General features: G+C 43.5%; 1 protein-coding gene across 5 annotated transcripts in view; it reads left to right on the forward strand.

Moving 5' to 3' along the window:
* The window catches only part of PDE6A (phosphodiesterase 6A), a 52,092-nt gene that overhangs the window by 9,857 nt on the left and 26,837 nt on the right, over positions 1–15,398 (forward strand). For all 5 annotated transcript variants that reach the window (XR_005084769.2, XR_008391769.1, XM_037161901.2 and 2 more), the window contains exons 5-8: positions 2,463–2,537; positions 8,692–8,756; positions 12,546–12,612; positions 14,464–14,511. Coding sequence is in view for 3 of the 5 variants with exons in the window: in XM_037161901.2 (XP_037017796.2) it covers positions 2,463–2,537; positions 8,692–8,756; positions 12,546–12,612; positions 14,464–14,511 (255 nt within the window). In the remaining 2 variants the exon portion in view is untranslated. The remainder of the gene's footprint in view (positions 1–2,462; positions 2,538–8,691; positions 8,757–12,545; positions 12,613–14,463; positions 14,512–15,398) is intronic.

A 15,398-nucleotide genomic window follows, 5' to 3' on the forward strand; every position in this document is an offset into this window, starting at 1 on the left:
GCACAGGTGAGTAAAAAGGACCCATATCTTCCCCAGCCAACTAGAAAAGAAAGCGTATGTGAGCAGAAGGCTTGAAGGGTTGATGTAGATGAATGATAAGAAATTTCAATGCAGGGTGAAGGTCCAGAGAGAGGAACGTTGTCAGTTTCAGGAACTCTCAGAAAACGCACTCAGAGGTGGACAAGAGCCTTTCCTATGGTTTGGAGAGCCCTGGGCTGACTCGTGCAATTGAGGTGGAGGCTTAGGTCTGGTCCCTTAGGATGCTAAAGGGCCAGGTTTGTCCCAGATACACTGGCTGAGGAGAACACTTATTGATAAAGCTCCTAGCATTGTTTTTCAGCCAGGTTTCCCCGAACTGACTCTCATGTTGCTCTTTCTCTCTTTGTCTCTGCCTCCCAAGCCTAATCATTTTCTGCCTTGGAATGGATTTCCAGAGTTATTTAAGATTTGTGATTTCCTATCCCAAAGGTTCAAAGTGCAGGTTCCTGTTGGTTTCATCTTTCTGTCTTGTCATGCTGAGCACAGCGCACAGACCGAGGGAGACTCTCCAGATATTTGGTTGAATGAATAAATGAGTCACAGAACCAGAGGCTGGAAAAGACCTTAGATCTAGTGTGGCAATAAACCCTTTGATGGTCCCTCATAAGGTAGCATATGGATGCATTCATACAAATGAATGGCTCTGTTTTACATCAGAAGAATTTCTGAATAGTTGAATTAAAGAAACTCCATGTTAAGGTGTCCGGTTTGCACCTTAAAGGATCTGCCCCCAGGTGCAGGCTTTTCTGTGCCACAGGGTTCTGCCCTCTGTTTCTTTTGAACTCCCTCTCAAAAGGGGAAGTCTCATTTCAGCAGGAATAGTCTAATTTAGTCATCCCCAAAAGATGGGACTACCTAGCAATTAGAGGTGGGCTGGGCTGCCTACATCACTCCAAGAACCTATCCCCCAGGTGGCTAAGCTCTTACCTGAGCTATTGACATTATGAAAGAAGTCAATAAAATCCATTGAATTAAACTTTAATTGGGTAGATTGTTTGATAGGTGAATTATCCCTCAACCAAACTATTTAAAAATAAGAGGAAGAAAACGAGGAAGAAGGAGGAGAAAGAGAAGAGCAAGGTGGAAGAAAAGCATAAAAAAAAAAAGAAGGAGAGGGAGAGGGAGAAGAAGAGAGAGAAGGAGAGGGAGGAAGACGGGCATAAATGTGCCCCACTTTCTACCAACCCCTTGCTGACATCTTCCGCTTCTCCTTGGGACAATCTTCAGAGACGCTGAGTGTTTGACACAGACAGCTCAGCCCCAAGTACAATACTGGCCCTTCTTCTGGGCTCCTCTAACTTAGAGGAGGTTCTCTATATGAAAGAGGTTCTCCTTCCATTATGCTTTCAGTTCTTGCCCCAGCCACCCTGTTATAGTCACTGGAGTACTTGATTATTTCTTCCTTGAGATGGGCAGCTCCTCCAGGGCACACCCCGGGCCTTGTCCATCTGGGTAGCAAGCACACTGTGGGGCTCAGGTAGGATTCCAGTTCACGTTTTACCCAGAACTGAGCTTCACTCTGTTGTCAGCTGGCAAGAAAAACCTGGCTCCCTTCTGCTTGTCCTCTGGATGATATTTGGCAAACACCATGACAAAATTGTTTAAATAAGAGAGAGGCTAAGAACTGAGTGCTTAGCATTCAGCCCACCATAACCCAACACTACTCTATCATTGTCCCTAAAAATCAACAAATAAATGAACAGAGAGGGCACTGGAGGACAGAGGCCTCCTCTGTGAGGCCCAGGGTTGGCCCCACCCAAGCTGTACAGCTTTGTATACGACTGGAAACCGGCTGAGGGCATCAGGAAAGCGCCTGTTGCAGCATCCCAGTCGGTTTCTTCCCCCAAGTCTGAGTGGCGGGGCAAAGCCTGTGTTGGCCCTTCTTCCTCTTCTTCCTGCCCCTGTCTTTGCCAGATGTCTCAGAGGCCATCTTTCTTGTTGACTCTCGGATACGAGGCTATCTATCCATATTTGCCACCCTTGTTTTTTTCATTCTTATCTGGAAAAAACGGAACAATTGCTAAATAAATTATAGTCTCATTCCAATCACCCAGGGAAGACCAGTTGTTAATGCTTTGTTGTAAATTCTTTGAGCATTTTCTAAATATCACTGACCATTGGGTCACATGATCTATATTTTTTGTCCCCGCATTTTTCACTCATCAGTGTATCATAGGCACCTTTTTAATTAATACATACACCTCTGCAGCATCATTGTTACTAGATGTACTATAATTGATTTACTGTCTTAAGCCCCCTCTTATTGGACACTAAGGTTGTTTCTAAGTGTTTGCTCTTATAAATGATACTGCAAGGGATATTGTATTTTCCAACATGTATTTTCAAGATATGTAATTATTGTTTTCATGCATTTCCCAGCGTGTATTTTCAACACATGTAATTGTTGTTTTTCTCATTCCTAGGAGTTTTTTGATGTGTGGCCAGTCCTGATGGGTGAGGTTCCGCCCTATACTGGTCCCAGGACTCCAGATGGAAGGGTAGGTCTCTCTCTGTCCTGCTCAATCTGATAAAATGTTTAATGAAATGCAAACATATAGCACTATGAAAACTGCTGACTCTTTTTATCACTTGAGTATTTATCTTCTCTTGGTTGAGTCGTCTCCCTTGAAGTTATAAATTCTCACTATTGCCAAGCCTGTAATTTACAAGGTGTTTTAACTTCTTTTTTTAAATCCTCACCTGAGGACATTTTTACTTTTATTGCTTTAAGAGAGAGAGGAAGGGAGAGAGAGAAACATCAAAGTGAGAGAGAAACATCAATTGGTTGCTTCCTGTAGGACCCAGGCCAGGCAACCTACTTACCTGGAATGAGGATCAAACCCACAACCTAGGCATGTGCCCTGACTGGGAATTGAGCCTGCAACCTTTTGGTTATGGGACAACACTCCAACCAACTGAGCCGCACCAGCCAGGGAGGGTTTTTGATATCTTGTTGGAGTTTCACAGAAACCTATGGGGGGTGACCAAGAAGGAATCAACATTCTCTTTCCAAAAAAGAGAAAATAGCCTCAGAAAAGTGAAGCAACTTGCTCAAGAATTGGCCCAGCAAGAGTCCCAATTATAGACTATTAGACCTGGAAATATCCTTAATATCTAGTTGAGAGCATATAAATTGGTAGCCAGAGGTCAATTCCAGTGAATAGATAAACTTGCTTGGCTGCATACATTTAAAAAAAAATCTTTTTACTTAAAAAATGAAATTGGTAGCTTAGCACTTAAAAATCAAGATATTTCCCATAAATATCCATATTCTCCATTTCTTTGGGAGAGCAGATCCATCAAAATCTGGCCCACAATCCCACAGGGGAAATTCGATTGGAGCTGAGTGGCAACTGCCTCCTTGGAACGCGGCCTGAGCTCTCCAGTTTGCCTCCTGTGAATACCTGGCCCCCTGCTCACATTTTTGTTTCTGTCGGGCCTCCGGGCATTTGAGTTTGTGACCACTGGACTCATACCACTGCTTCATTTTTCAGATGAGGCCCAAACACTCTAGAGAAGCTGGAGTGGTATGTGTGGGGATGCGGAGATGAAGCAGGGTCCATAGCCCAGGCGTTCAAACTGCCTATCAAACCTGTAGACGGACTGAAGGGCCTTAGCTGAGGCCACACAGGATGAGTAAGCAGCTGTCTTGCCAGAGCAAGAACTGAGCTTTAATCCCATGCTCTTCGAATAAGCCCTTTCGTGAATGGGAGTCAAATGGATATCACTTTCTGATGGAGACTTAATCCCACACAGCTAACCCTGACCCTACCCAAAATACAGGGTTGTGTATGTGCATGTGTGCATGTGAGATAGACTTAATTTAGTTTTCATTCAAACTCTGGGAATTCAGAATGAACACCCTTGCCCATGAGCTTCATATACACACCAGAAGAGACTTCAGCTTTGTAATCTGCATTGTATGCTGTGCTTTGTCCAAAAGGACCTTGTGACCAGCTGGTGTCCAGTTTCAAACTAGTCTTACCCACGCAAGTTCATGATTCCATTTAGGAAGACTGAGTCTTCAAGGATGGCATCGTGTACCACTGTCAAAATGACTTGGGTGCGCTTTCCCTTTTTTAAGTTTAGCTTTTTATGTTGGCATAGCTGACATGTTACCTCTGAGGTTTTTTTCTCCAAAATCTGAGCTGGATTTTCATCTTCTGGAAATTTAGAAGGGGAGGAACTGGAATAGACATCACCATAGCTTTCAGACACCACTAACTTCAGCCAGCTTCAGTTTCCTTGGCTGCTTTGACATCCAGCTCTCTGGGCTAAGCCCTGAGCTCAGGAGTCACCTCTAACTCCAGGATGGCCAGAGAAATGTCAGGCTCTAACTTGTGTGGCTCTTTGTCCTCGAGCACCCCAGTCTTTTAGATTCAACTGAACAGGACTTTTTCTCACTGAGCACCATTCCGGGAAGAGCTGCCCATTGTGTGATTAATTCAAGAAGTCTTGGTTTCACTGAGGTAACTAGCACATTCATGGTCAAGAACTGTCTTTCCCCAAACCCTTCTCCATCTCAGATAGCAAGGGCCTCAGTTGGTCCTCACAAGAATATGTCATTACATTGAAATGGAAAAGGCCAGAAGGCAAAGGACTTTGGATTTGGTTGGCAGCTAACTTGTTAGGTGAGCTTGGCCAAATAATTCCTTGGGCCTTCCATTTTCCCAGCTATGGGGAGGGGTCATTGAACCCATCTCCAAAGTCAGCTGCAGGCCTGGGCCACGGCTGGTGAGGAAAGCACACAGGGGCCTGAGCTGGGGCCCAGGCCCAGCCTGTCAGGATAGGCCAAAAGTGGACCTTCTGGGCAGAGCATGGGCTTGGAGGGACACTTCCGAGTCCACGTCCCTGCTCCACCAGCTCGTTTTGTGGCCTCGAGGATCCTCTCTAAGCCTCACCTTCCCCATCGATACTGCCTGGGCAATCAAGCTGACTTCATAGGGCTGTAGTAACTAAAATAGATCATGCTCTGACACACAGTAGGCACTCCAGTTGTCATGGCCACTTGAGTTGAATCTCACACTCTGCCGGGCACTTAACCTGAATCATGCCATTTACTCTTCTCAACGAGTTTATGGAAGAGGCCCCTCACTTTCCCAGTTTGGCAGTTGAAGAGAGGGAGGTCTGGAGAGGGTCCAATAATTTGCCCCAATCCAAGCCCAGGATGCTTTTTTTTCCTGAGAACTAACCTTACAGGCATGCTTTTTAACATTCCCTTTTGTTTTTGACATCGTTCCCTCACTTTATCTGCCATATTCACACTCAAAATACAGCTTTTGTCTGGATTTTGACTAATTAACCTCCCCAGATCTTGGGTCTAAAGCTCCCCAATGGCAGCTACTCTTTGCTTCATCTCCTTTTAAAAACAAAACATTGTTCATGTCTGTATTTTAATTATTGAGAAGTTATACAGGCTGATTAGGCTTTATTGGAAAAAAGGAAAAAATAGCACTTATTTAAAAACTGGTACATTTCCATGCATGCTGACTTGGTTCTGGCTGTGTCTGTGGCTCTTTTCAAAGACCCTTGTGTTACAGCCTTAGCAGCTCGGGTGGAAGGTAACAAAGGTGCTCATTGATGGCTAAGTTTGATTTTCCAAAGGCTGGCAAATTTCTACATGAATATGGCCTTGAAGGCAACTTGGCTGAGATAGAGTGTATGGAAAAAGCCATATTTACCTAGGGCACACTGATCTTTTTGTTGATTTCTGTGAAAGCAAATGAATTCTCCTGTAGGTTTCAAAACAACAAGTCCATTTGCAACCTTTCTAAAGGACTCTCTGAACACCCTCGATAGGCAGCCTGCGAGCCCAGGGAGCCAGCAGCTTGCTCAGGAGCACAGTGAGTGGCCCAGGCCCAAGGAGAAAGGGCCCTAAAGCTAAGACCTGCATAAGGTCGAGAAGGTCATAAAAGCCAGCCTCCTCCTTCTCCTCCCAGGTAGAAAGCTTGCTCATCAAAGTCTCAGCAGCTAATGCAGCCACCTTTGCTTTCTAGAATGGCCTACACAGTACAACTTTACTTTTTTAAAAAGGTCTTAGCACAATTTGCTTATATTCACAGTGAAAAGCTCACATGTACAAAAGGGAACACCACAGAAATCTAGCCTCCTGAGGCAGAGAGTCTGTCTTTGTAGGAATGTGTGTGGATATCCAGATATTCCTGGATGTGTGTGTTGTGTTCCACCATTACCATTACTACCTTCTACACATATGATGATTTTTTGTGCCTTATTTTTTTTATTTTACCATATTTTGGTATCTTTTTCTTTCAGTCACATAGAGCTCCATCATCTGGAACATGCAAAGTAGCTACTGTATGTAGGAACTCAACTTGTTTGCAGAGAATGGAGTGAGGGGGGAAATAGGTCTTGTGGTTCATTTTCCTGGGGCCTCTACCTCTACCTTTTCCAGATTCTTGCTGCCTCTTTCTGAGCCAGCATTTTCCAGTTGCTGAAATATAACTAGTTACGTATCAGGGAGGAGGGATCTCCACTCCAACTGTGTTATCCTCTCCCTTCTCCCCTTTCCTGGGTTATTAACAAAATGTATGGAAATCAATTATTTAATAAGCGTAATAGAATCGCACATGGAATGATGGCCATCACCTGTCTCCAGGCTTTTTACAACAATCTGATTGAGACCCCTGGATGGGGCAAACAGCACTTCTACCCACTATCTATAGGATTCATTCCTATTGTATGTGTGGAACTACTGGGTCAAAGGATATGTGCATTTTAATCTTGGAGGAATATATTGCTAACTAGCCAACCACCATCTCAGAATCATAACTGGGAGGGGCTTTAGTGATAACCTAGTCCTGTTTTCCAATTTCTGATTGTCTTAGAACCCTCGACTTCTACAGCGGCTGCCTTGGCCAGGGGCTAATGGGGGAGGAGGGCAGGAAGGGAAAGAGAGAGAATAAAGATGAGGATCTCTGTCCTCAGCTGTGCTGCCATTAGGGCAGCTCCACTCACTTCTGCTTTTTATGACTCGGTCCCACGCTTTGTTTGGGAAAAGAGTTCTAGTGAATAACAGCAACAACAAACACATACCACTAATTTTTGCAGCTGGGGAAACTGAGGCCTGGAGAGTACACAGAGTAAAACCAAGAGCAGAGCACCAGTCTTCACTGTAGAGCTATTCTTAGTTCCATCACATCAAGCTGTGAGGCTTGTTTAGTTTTCCCTTGGATATTTCCTACTTGAGGGAGGAGCTCTCGTCTACCCTGGGCAGCGGCATCCTTGGAAGGGCTCTACCTTCTGCCTCCTGATTGGCCAGAGTGTGCCTCCTAGGAGCTGCTAATGCTGGTCACTGAAGAGCAGAGCCTTTCCCACATGGCCTGAAGAAGGTCATGATCACTTGTCAACCAAATGGACCTTCAGACACCTTTTACTGGATCAGGAATTTTTCTCTGTGGAGGTTCTAAGTCAGGAGACCTGGGTGGGGCCCAGGTATCTACATGTGAATGTCTAGAGCAGTATTCTCAAAATACCTGGAGTAAAGGAACAACAGTTAACTTTGAAAAATTCTAATTCGTTTTGGACTGAACCTTTTTCTAAATGTGGTGAAATATATAAGTATAAAAATAAAAATTAAAAAAGAGATACAAAAACCAAGTCCCCCCATTTTTTATTAGTTTCAAGGGATCTAACTTAACTCAGTCAAACTTCTATAAACCTTTCTAAATGCAGACTCTCAGTTTTGGTTTTCATGTCATCAAGGAATAGCAATGAACTCTCTGCAGACAAGTGTCAGTCCAGGGACCATGCTTCGAACCACCCTGTTCTAAAAGTGAGAGTGATAAGGAGGGTAAAACACTGTTTTAAGTTATTCACCTTAAGTGACATAGCAGCATGAGCACTGAAATGAAAGTCAAAGTCCTGGTCCTGGTTCATTATAAACGAGTTCTTTCCTCTCTCCGAGTCTCATTCTTTCCATTTTTTGAATACTTGCTAACTTGCCTGCTATATCAGGAAGTTCAAAGGGCCTGATAAGGTCATGGAATTTTCCCTGGAGAGCTGAGGGGAGGGAGCCATGTGCCAGTATGCACCTATAGGTTAGGGGGTCACGTAATTGAACAGATCTATTCTAAGATAATGGGGGAGTGGAAGGATGAACGAGGTGGAAAGTGAGTTAGGAGGCATGAGGTGTGATGGAGAAGGTGGACCCAGAAGAGCTGACATAGCAAAGAGAGAAGATGGGTGGTGGGAATGAATGAGAAAAGGGGCCATGCAGAGCTGAGCCCTGCATGGAGGATAGCTGGGTTTTCAACGACTCTAAGTGAAACAGGAGCCTCCTTTCAACCTCCCTTTCTTCCTCAACTCCAGCAGCAGTTCCTCTCTCTCTCTTTCTCCTAGGGCTCAACTTCCAGATCCCCCTGGAACACTTTCCATTCTCCTTTCCAGCCCCAGATCCCAGCCCTTGCACGGCCACTGTGAGCTGGGACCATGGAGGAGCACATTAAATCCTAAGAGTCAGCTGAGGACAGTGAGCTGCAAGGCAGCAATGATACACCCTTAGAGAGTCAGACTGGTGCTTCTGGAAAACCGTGGGCACGGAGTCAAAAACAAGGCCTATCTCCTGGACGCACTCCTGCTGAAGTTCTGTCTCAGACTGTAAAATGAATATGTTTCTCCATCTCTTTTGCCTAGGAAATCAACTTTTACAAGGTCATCGACTACATCCTGCATGGCAAGGAAGACATCAAAGTGATCCCGTAAGTCACATGGCCATACGCTGCCTTATCATGTTCCCAAAATGAAGTGAGAATCAGAATATTTGTAAACATCCTGAATGACCACCAGTTTATGCCATCTAAATTGATCAAGGAGGACACTGAACGGTAAATAAATGCTTTATCAAACCAAAAGAAGGCAAAATAAAAGTTTAGAAAGGACGTAAAGCAGGTACAAAAAAATACAAAGTGAACATTCAGATGATATTTCAATCCACATATATCATGGATTACTTTAAGTACTAATCAACTGAATGTTCCAGTTAAATGACAAAGGTTGCCGAGTTGGATAAGAAAGAAATCTCTCCCATTTTATTGATCATAAGATGTACAGTTTTTGACTTTCAACATTTATGACATAAAATCAATGACGCTGTACCATTGTTGTCACTCAGACAATAGTCAGATGTAGCTGCCATTGGCTGACTATGAGAGAATGGCCATAACCATTCGCAGTGCTATGACTTCATCTGAGTTACGTGCATTGTTGGTTGTATCCATGTTGATATCGAATTTAACTGCCATATAAGGGAACTTCAGGAGATTATACTACGATGCACCATTGAAACCAAAGGTTGCTTTGAATGGCACCAAAAGACAGGAAAAATGTACAAACTATGATCAAAATCTATGTCCAAATTTTAAAAAATCTATGTTGATATTAATAAAGTAATAACTGTAAGTTCATAAAGCATTGCATTACAAATTAATTGTAAGCATTTTATCTTTCTGTATTGCATATAAACAAGTTTGTCAAAGAACTGATAACTTTCTAGAAATGAAGAAACAAGTTGACAGTAAAAGAATGAAAAAAGATATACCACACAAATACCATCAAAAGAAATCTGATGTAACTATATTAGTAGCAGATAAAAATAGATATTATGTCAAAGAGAATTAGTGGAGATAAAGATAGTCACTCCTTAAAGATAAAGGGGTCAATTTGTCTTGATATTATAGGGAGATATTATAATTCTTAATTTGCATAGACTAAAAAAGATGGCTTCAAAAGAAAAAGCAAAAGCTGACAAAATGTAAGATATGGACAAATTCATGTTTGTTAATTTATAGGAGGAATAGACTGGAAAAATATGAAATGTAGAATATTTAAATCATAATTAAACAATAATAAAAAGCTCATCTGAAATGCTCATATAAAATAAATAACCAAGAAATACTCTTCTGGAAAAAAAAAGGAATGTACTCCCTAATAACCCATGAGTAAAAGAATAAATCAATGGAAGTTAGGATATATTCCGAACTAAAAATAATGAAGGTAGTGCATGTCAAAACCTATGTGATCAAGAGGAATTGTGCTTAAGGTGAAACATGGAGCCTTAAATATACATATCAGAAAAGAGTAGAAGCTGAGAAATAATGAACAATGTACCTACCTGTATCAGTCTTGGTCTCAACAGATAATAGGTGTCACCTTCTAATTAGGATGCCTCAAGGAGGGATTATCTACAAAAGAATGAATTACAGAGATGTGGGTGGAGTGAAGGGCAGCCCTAGAGAATGTGCTAGCTGTGGTGGTGCTGTCGCCACTTCCGGGCCCAACAGGATGTTCCTGGGACTCGGAAGGAGAAGGAGTCTTGTAGAGCAGGCCATCTTGAGAAAAAGCATTGCCCTTCAGTCAAGGACATAATGAGCCAAAGCAACCTTGCTGCGGGGACACAGGGAAGTAAACAACCTGACCTCACTGTTCTACCCTCCGTGGTCTCTGGCCACGTCTCCCCATTGGGCCACACTCAGCCAAAAGCTGGAAGGCCAGGAGTCCTGCTTGAGTCGCCCGTGGAGACTGGCCTCCTGGGACAGGGGGCAGCAGAAGGCAAACAGATCTAGAGGGGCAAGCAGAAGCTATTCATCACATCAGCTCAGAAAATTAACAACAGACAAACAGAAAAATAAAACCAAAGAAAATAATAAAAATAAGCCCAGAAATTAATGAACTAGAAAAAGGTAAATGATGAGCAAATGCCAAAAGTTGGTTCCTTGAAGAGATTAAAAAATTGACAAATTTCTGGCAAGGCCAAACAAGAAAAACAGAAAATCAAATGAGCTATATCAGGAATGAAAAGGAGGGAAAACTATAGCCACACAGATATTAAAAAGATAACAAAGGGACATTAGGCCAAAAATATTTTAAAACTACATGAAATAGGCAAATTTCTAGAAAAATAAAATCTACTGAACACAAATCAAGAAAAAATAGAAAACCATAATAGTCTTATAGCAATAAAATAAATCAAAACTTTCCCACAAAGATGCTACAGGCCCAGATGGATTCAGGGGTGAGTTTTACTAAATACTTAAAGAGAAAACAAAATAATTCCTGAACTAATTATCTAAGAGAGTAGAAAAAAAGTGACTGTTATAAACTTGCTACCCAAACCCAACAGAGGCTATATGAAAAAGGAAAATGCAGACCAAGCTCAATCCTGAATAAACAGATAAAAATATCCTAAATAAAAGTTTTAGCAAGCAATCACTAAAAAGAATTATACATCATGACCCAATTGGGTTTATTCCAGGAATGAAAGGTTGGTTTAACATTTTAAAACATCAATGAATATAATTTGCCACATTAAGAGAAACACAACATAATTATCCTCATAGAAGAGAACTTTCTTAATCTTTTAAAAAATTGTTTAAATGCCTGAAAATACTAAGTATTGACAGAGATGTGGAGCAAAGGAGACTCTAATATACTGCTGATGGGAGTGTAAATGGGTACAACCACTTTAGAAGACAGCTTGGCCTTAACTAGTAAAGCTGAAGGTGTACACATCTTCTGACCCAGCATTTCTACTCCCAGGTATGTACCATGTGGAACTGAGGGCACATACACATCAGATTGGTCATAGCATCACTGTTTAGATAAGCCCCAAATTGAGGGGGTATATCCGCCAGCAGTTAAATGGATAAATTGTGCTACATTCATACAAGGGAAAACTTAAAGTAGATAAAAAGAGTGAATTACAGCAACATGAAAAGGAAGCCAAATGAAACAATACATATTGGACAATTCCACGCAAACGAAGTTAAAAAACAGGCAAAAATAAACTAGAGTGTACTGGAAAGCACACTTAGGCGGTAAAAATGCAGAAAAGGAAGAAGTCGCTTACAATGTCAGACCAGCAATGTCTTTGAGGTTAGAGAAAGGGCTGCCGTCGGAAAGGCAGGTCAGGGGCTTCCAAGGCGCGGACAAGGTTGTTCTTGATGTGAGCGTGGTTTCTAGGATGTTCACTTTTGTTTGATGTTTAAGAATGTTTAATGCATTCTTCTGTGTCTGTATTTTTTCTCACAAGGAACAAGTAAAAGATAATTCCAAAAATTGTGATATTGTTGTGAGGGATAAATAACCTGTAAAGCACTTAGCTTAGTGCTTGTATGTGGTGGGAGCTCACCGTGGGTGTGTTTCCCACTGTCTCTGTGGGACTAACTCTCTCTGCATTAACGGAGGGGAGCGCTGGTGTCTGTTTGTGCTCAGCAGTTGGTTGATAACAATCTATTGAATGAAAGTTTTGCTTTTGCTGGCTAGTCAAACTCAGGTTGCAATGAGTAGAATGTAGTTTCACTCTTGCCCCAGTATCTAAATTTGGACATTAAGATGCTTAGTGAAGATCTGGGACTCGTTCTAGTATAGTGATGAGTGAAAGCAGCTGCTGGGAGCCGCCAGATAGGGGAGGGAGAGCAAAGACCCAGATTCAAGTTTGCAGTCCAACTGTCCCTACAACAAAAGTTACCATTTGTCCTTGGCCTTTACAGGAATCCGCCTCCTGACCACTGGGCTCTAGTCAGTGGTCTCCCCACTTATGTTGCCCAAAACGGCCTGGTGAGTAACACAACAACTTTGAAGGGGAGAGTTTTAAATCAGGTGGAAGAGTAAAAAGAGTTCATATCAAGAGAGTGGACGAAATGTTGAGAAGTGTGGATGTCTAAAAGCCAGATTCTCCAATTTTTCTATTCACTTGAGGGTTGGTCCAAGGAGAAGAACAGAAAATTGACAGTTGAGAAGACATGAGATACACGGAAAGAACCTGTAGATGGATAGGTACATAGTCTCACTGGCCAATAAGGATACTTATGCATGTGTCAGGGACAAAGTCATGACTGGCTGGTCTTCAGGGCTCACCACAGACTAAATCTCAACCTCTCATACCAGAGACTTGGCTGCCACCCCTATCCCCTCATCTCTGCCCTATACCTGGCCATACCGTACCACGGATAGCAGAGCTCAGATGCTCTGTCTCCCACTGTGCCCCACCCCCTCAGGTCAAGGGTGGAGTGACAGCATCCCCTGCTCCAGAGAGAAGGGTCACGTCTATTAGCTGCACATCCCCCCTGTATTTGAACCTAGTTTCCCCGGTGTCATCCCCCAGGCACACGCAGAAACAGAAGGAGGTTTCAGAGGTGTCTGAAGACCCAGGAGAGCATAGAAAGTAAAATGGAAACCAAGGAAGTAAATAGTTTCAACAAGGGAGACAACCAAATGCAATAAAAGTGATCTGTGGGATGAGAACAGAACCTGGTTGGATCTGGCAATTAGAAGGACATCAGCATGCCCATTGGGAGCAGATTTGGTGTCAAGGTGAAGAGAGAAGCCAGCATGTAGTCTGCTGAGATGTGGGTGGGAAGTGAGGAGGTAGAGCCTGCGAGAGAAAGGGGAGTAAGTCTGGGGGGCGGTAATGGGGACCATGGTGGCTCAAGGGAGGATTCCGCCATCAAAGATGGGAAAGACTCGAGCGTGCTCTTGGCGGAGGGACAGAGCCCCTGGAGAGGGCAGAGATCAGGAGAGAATGGTGACAACCGGCAGAAGTGGTCCAAGGAGAGGCCAGAGGGATGGTGCCGTGGGTGGGCAGTTCTCAAAGAACAGGGACAGCTCAGCCTCTGAGACCACAGGAAGGTCAGGCCCATTGGGACAGGCAGGATCACTGCAAGCCCATATGGCGTCTTTTTAAGAACTAGAAAAAGCTGTCCCTTCTCAATAGCCCAAAAGAGAAAGGCTAGGAGCTTGGCTCTGCAAGTCGAGACCAGACAGGATTTCAACTCCCAGTCACCCCCTCGGCCATATGCCTTTGTGCAGTGCACACAACACACCGCCGCACACCACAGCCCCAGGGCGGGGTCCAGAGGGACCAGGTAAGGGCCTCTGCGTGGTTGGGCAAGATGGTCCAGTTCCAGGAGAGGGATTGGCTGTGTACAGAAGAGCCACACACTTTTTATTCCATTTTGCAGTTTATACCCCAAGGAAAAACTCTTTCCTGACAAAACAAACAAAATGGAACCCAAGTGTAATTGATTTAGAGATGCTTGGAGTAGCATTATTTATATTAATAAAAACAAAACATAGGACACAGCCCAACTATGCCCAAGGGAGGTAACAAAGCAGGATACTATATAGCTCTTAAAGATGACAAATTATAGTCTTTACCTTTTCAAAGCTTGGGAATGACTTGAGAGCAAAGCAAATGCTAAGAAGTAGCATTTCTAAGGTAGCTTTTCTGCCCAGTAGCCTCAGTTAATAATTCTCAACCACCTCTAGCGTGTCTACCTGATGAAAGGTCTGTGAACACCATGGGCCAGGATGCAGTGTTTCTGAAACACACGCATCGCTTTGCCCAGCACCTGGTCAAGTCTAATGCCTTATTCCCCTTATTCCCTTATTCCCCTTCATGGCTTTCAGATTTGCAACATCATGAATGCACCCGCAGAGGACTTTTTCGAATTCCAGGTGAGACATTTTTATTTTCTCTATTTGGTCACCTGTTATTTTCTTCCCCAAGAGAGGATTAGAATACATCTATTTTATTGGGAAGCAGTTTCAACCAAGTGACTGCATGAATGGGGGAAAATGTCATGTGCCTGTGGAGGTAAGAAAAGGGAGTTACTTTGGCAGATTCCAAGGTCTCATTCAGGTTTAACATCCACACCCTTTGTGCTCTGGCTGGAGGACCTCTGCGTGGGCTGGTCTCCCCCTACCCATCATGTTCTGCCCCAAGCCCCCGCCCTTCAACGACTGCCTCAGCTGCTATGAAATTTGATAAAGCTTTACTCCGTTTTCCCTGGCCGAATATCATCTCTGCCTCCTTGGCATTTTCGTGAAATATTGGGGAGTATTCCAGGGAGATTGTATTTGTCTTTTCCACAGATGTTTGTGAAGGGTAGCCTCTGTGCCAGGCATATAGACACAGTGCTGCCCTGGGTACAGCGGTGGACCAGACCGGTGAGGTCTTTGTCTCCAGGGAGCTCTGATCATTTAGGGAAAGAAGCTGGTCAGGAGAAGGGCCTAGGTGTGCGGGCGACTTTCCTCACAAGTGCCCCCTGTGTGCCACGGATGAGAGTAAACATGACTGAGATGATGTGATCTGCTTGGTGAAGAGAGGTGGCCAGTTTCCCAGAGGAAAAAGGCCTCGATCAGTGGCCATTTTCTCAGGGGAAAAAAGGCCAGGAGCAGCCAGTTTCTCTGAGAAAAAAAGGCCTCAAGCCCCTTCCTACAGGGGCTTTTATTGGGTTGTAATACACAGGAACACAGGGCAGCAAGGATCAAACAGTAGATAGTCTGAGTCGGAGTCTGTCAGGAAGAGAGTTTTAGAGTTTCCTGCTCAAACCCTTAACATA

Source organism: Artibeus jamaicensis, unplaced genomic scaffold (genome assembly GCF_021234435.1).
Source record: "Artibeus jamaicensis isolate MK-2021 breed Jamaican fruit bat unplaced genomic scaffold, CSHL_Jam_final contig_432, whole genome shotgun sequence".
In the NCBI taxonomy this organism is placed as follows: domain Eukaryota; kingdom Metazoa; phylum Chordata; class Mammalia; order Chiroptera; family Phyllostomidae; genus Artibeus; species Artibeus jamaicensis.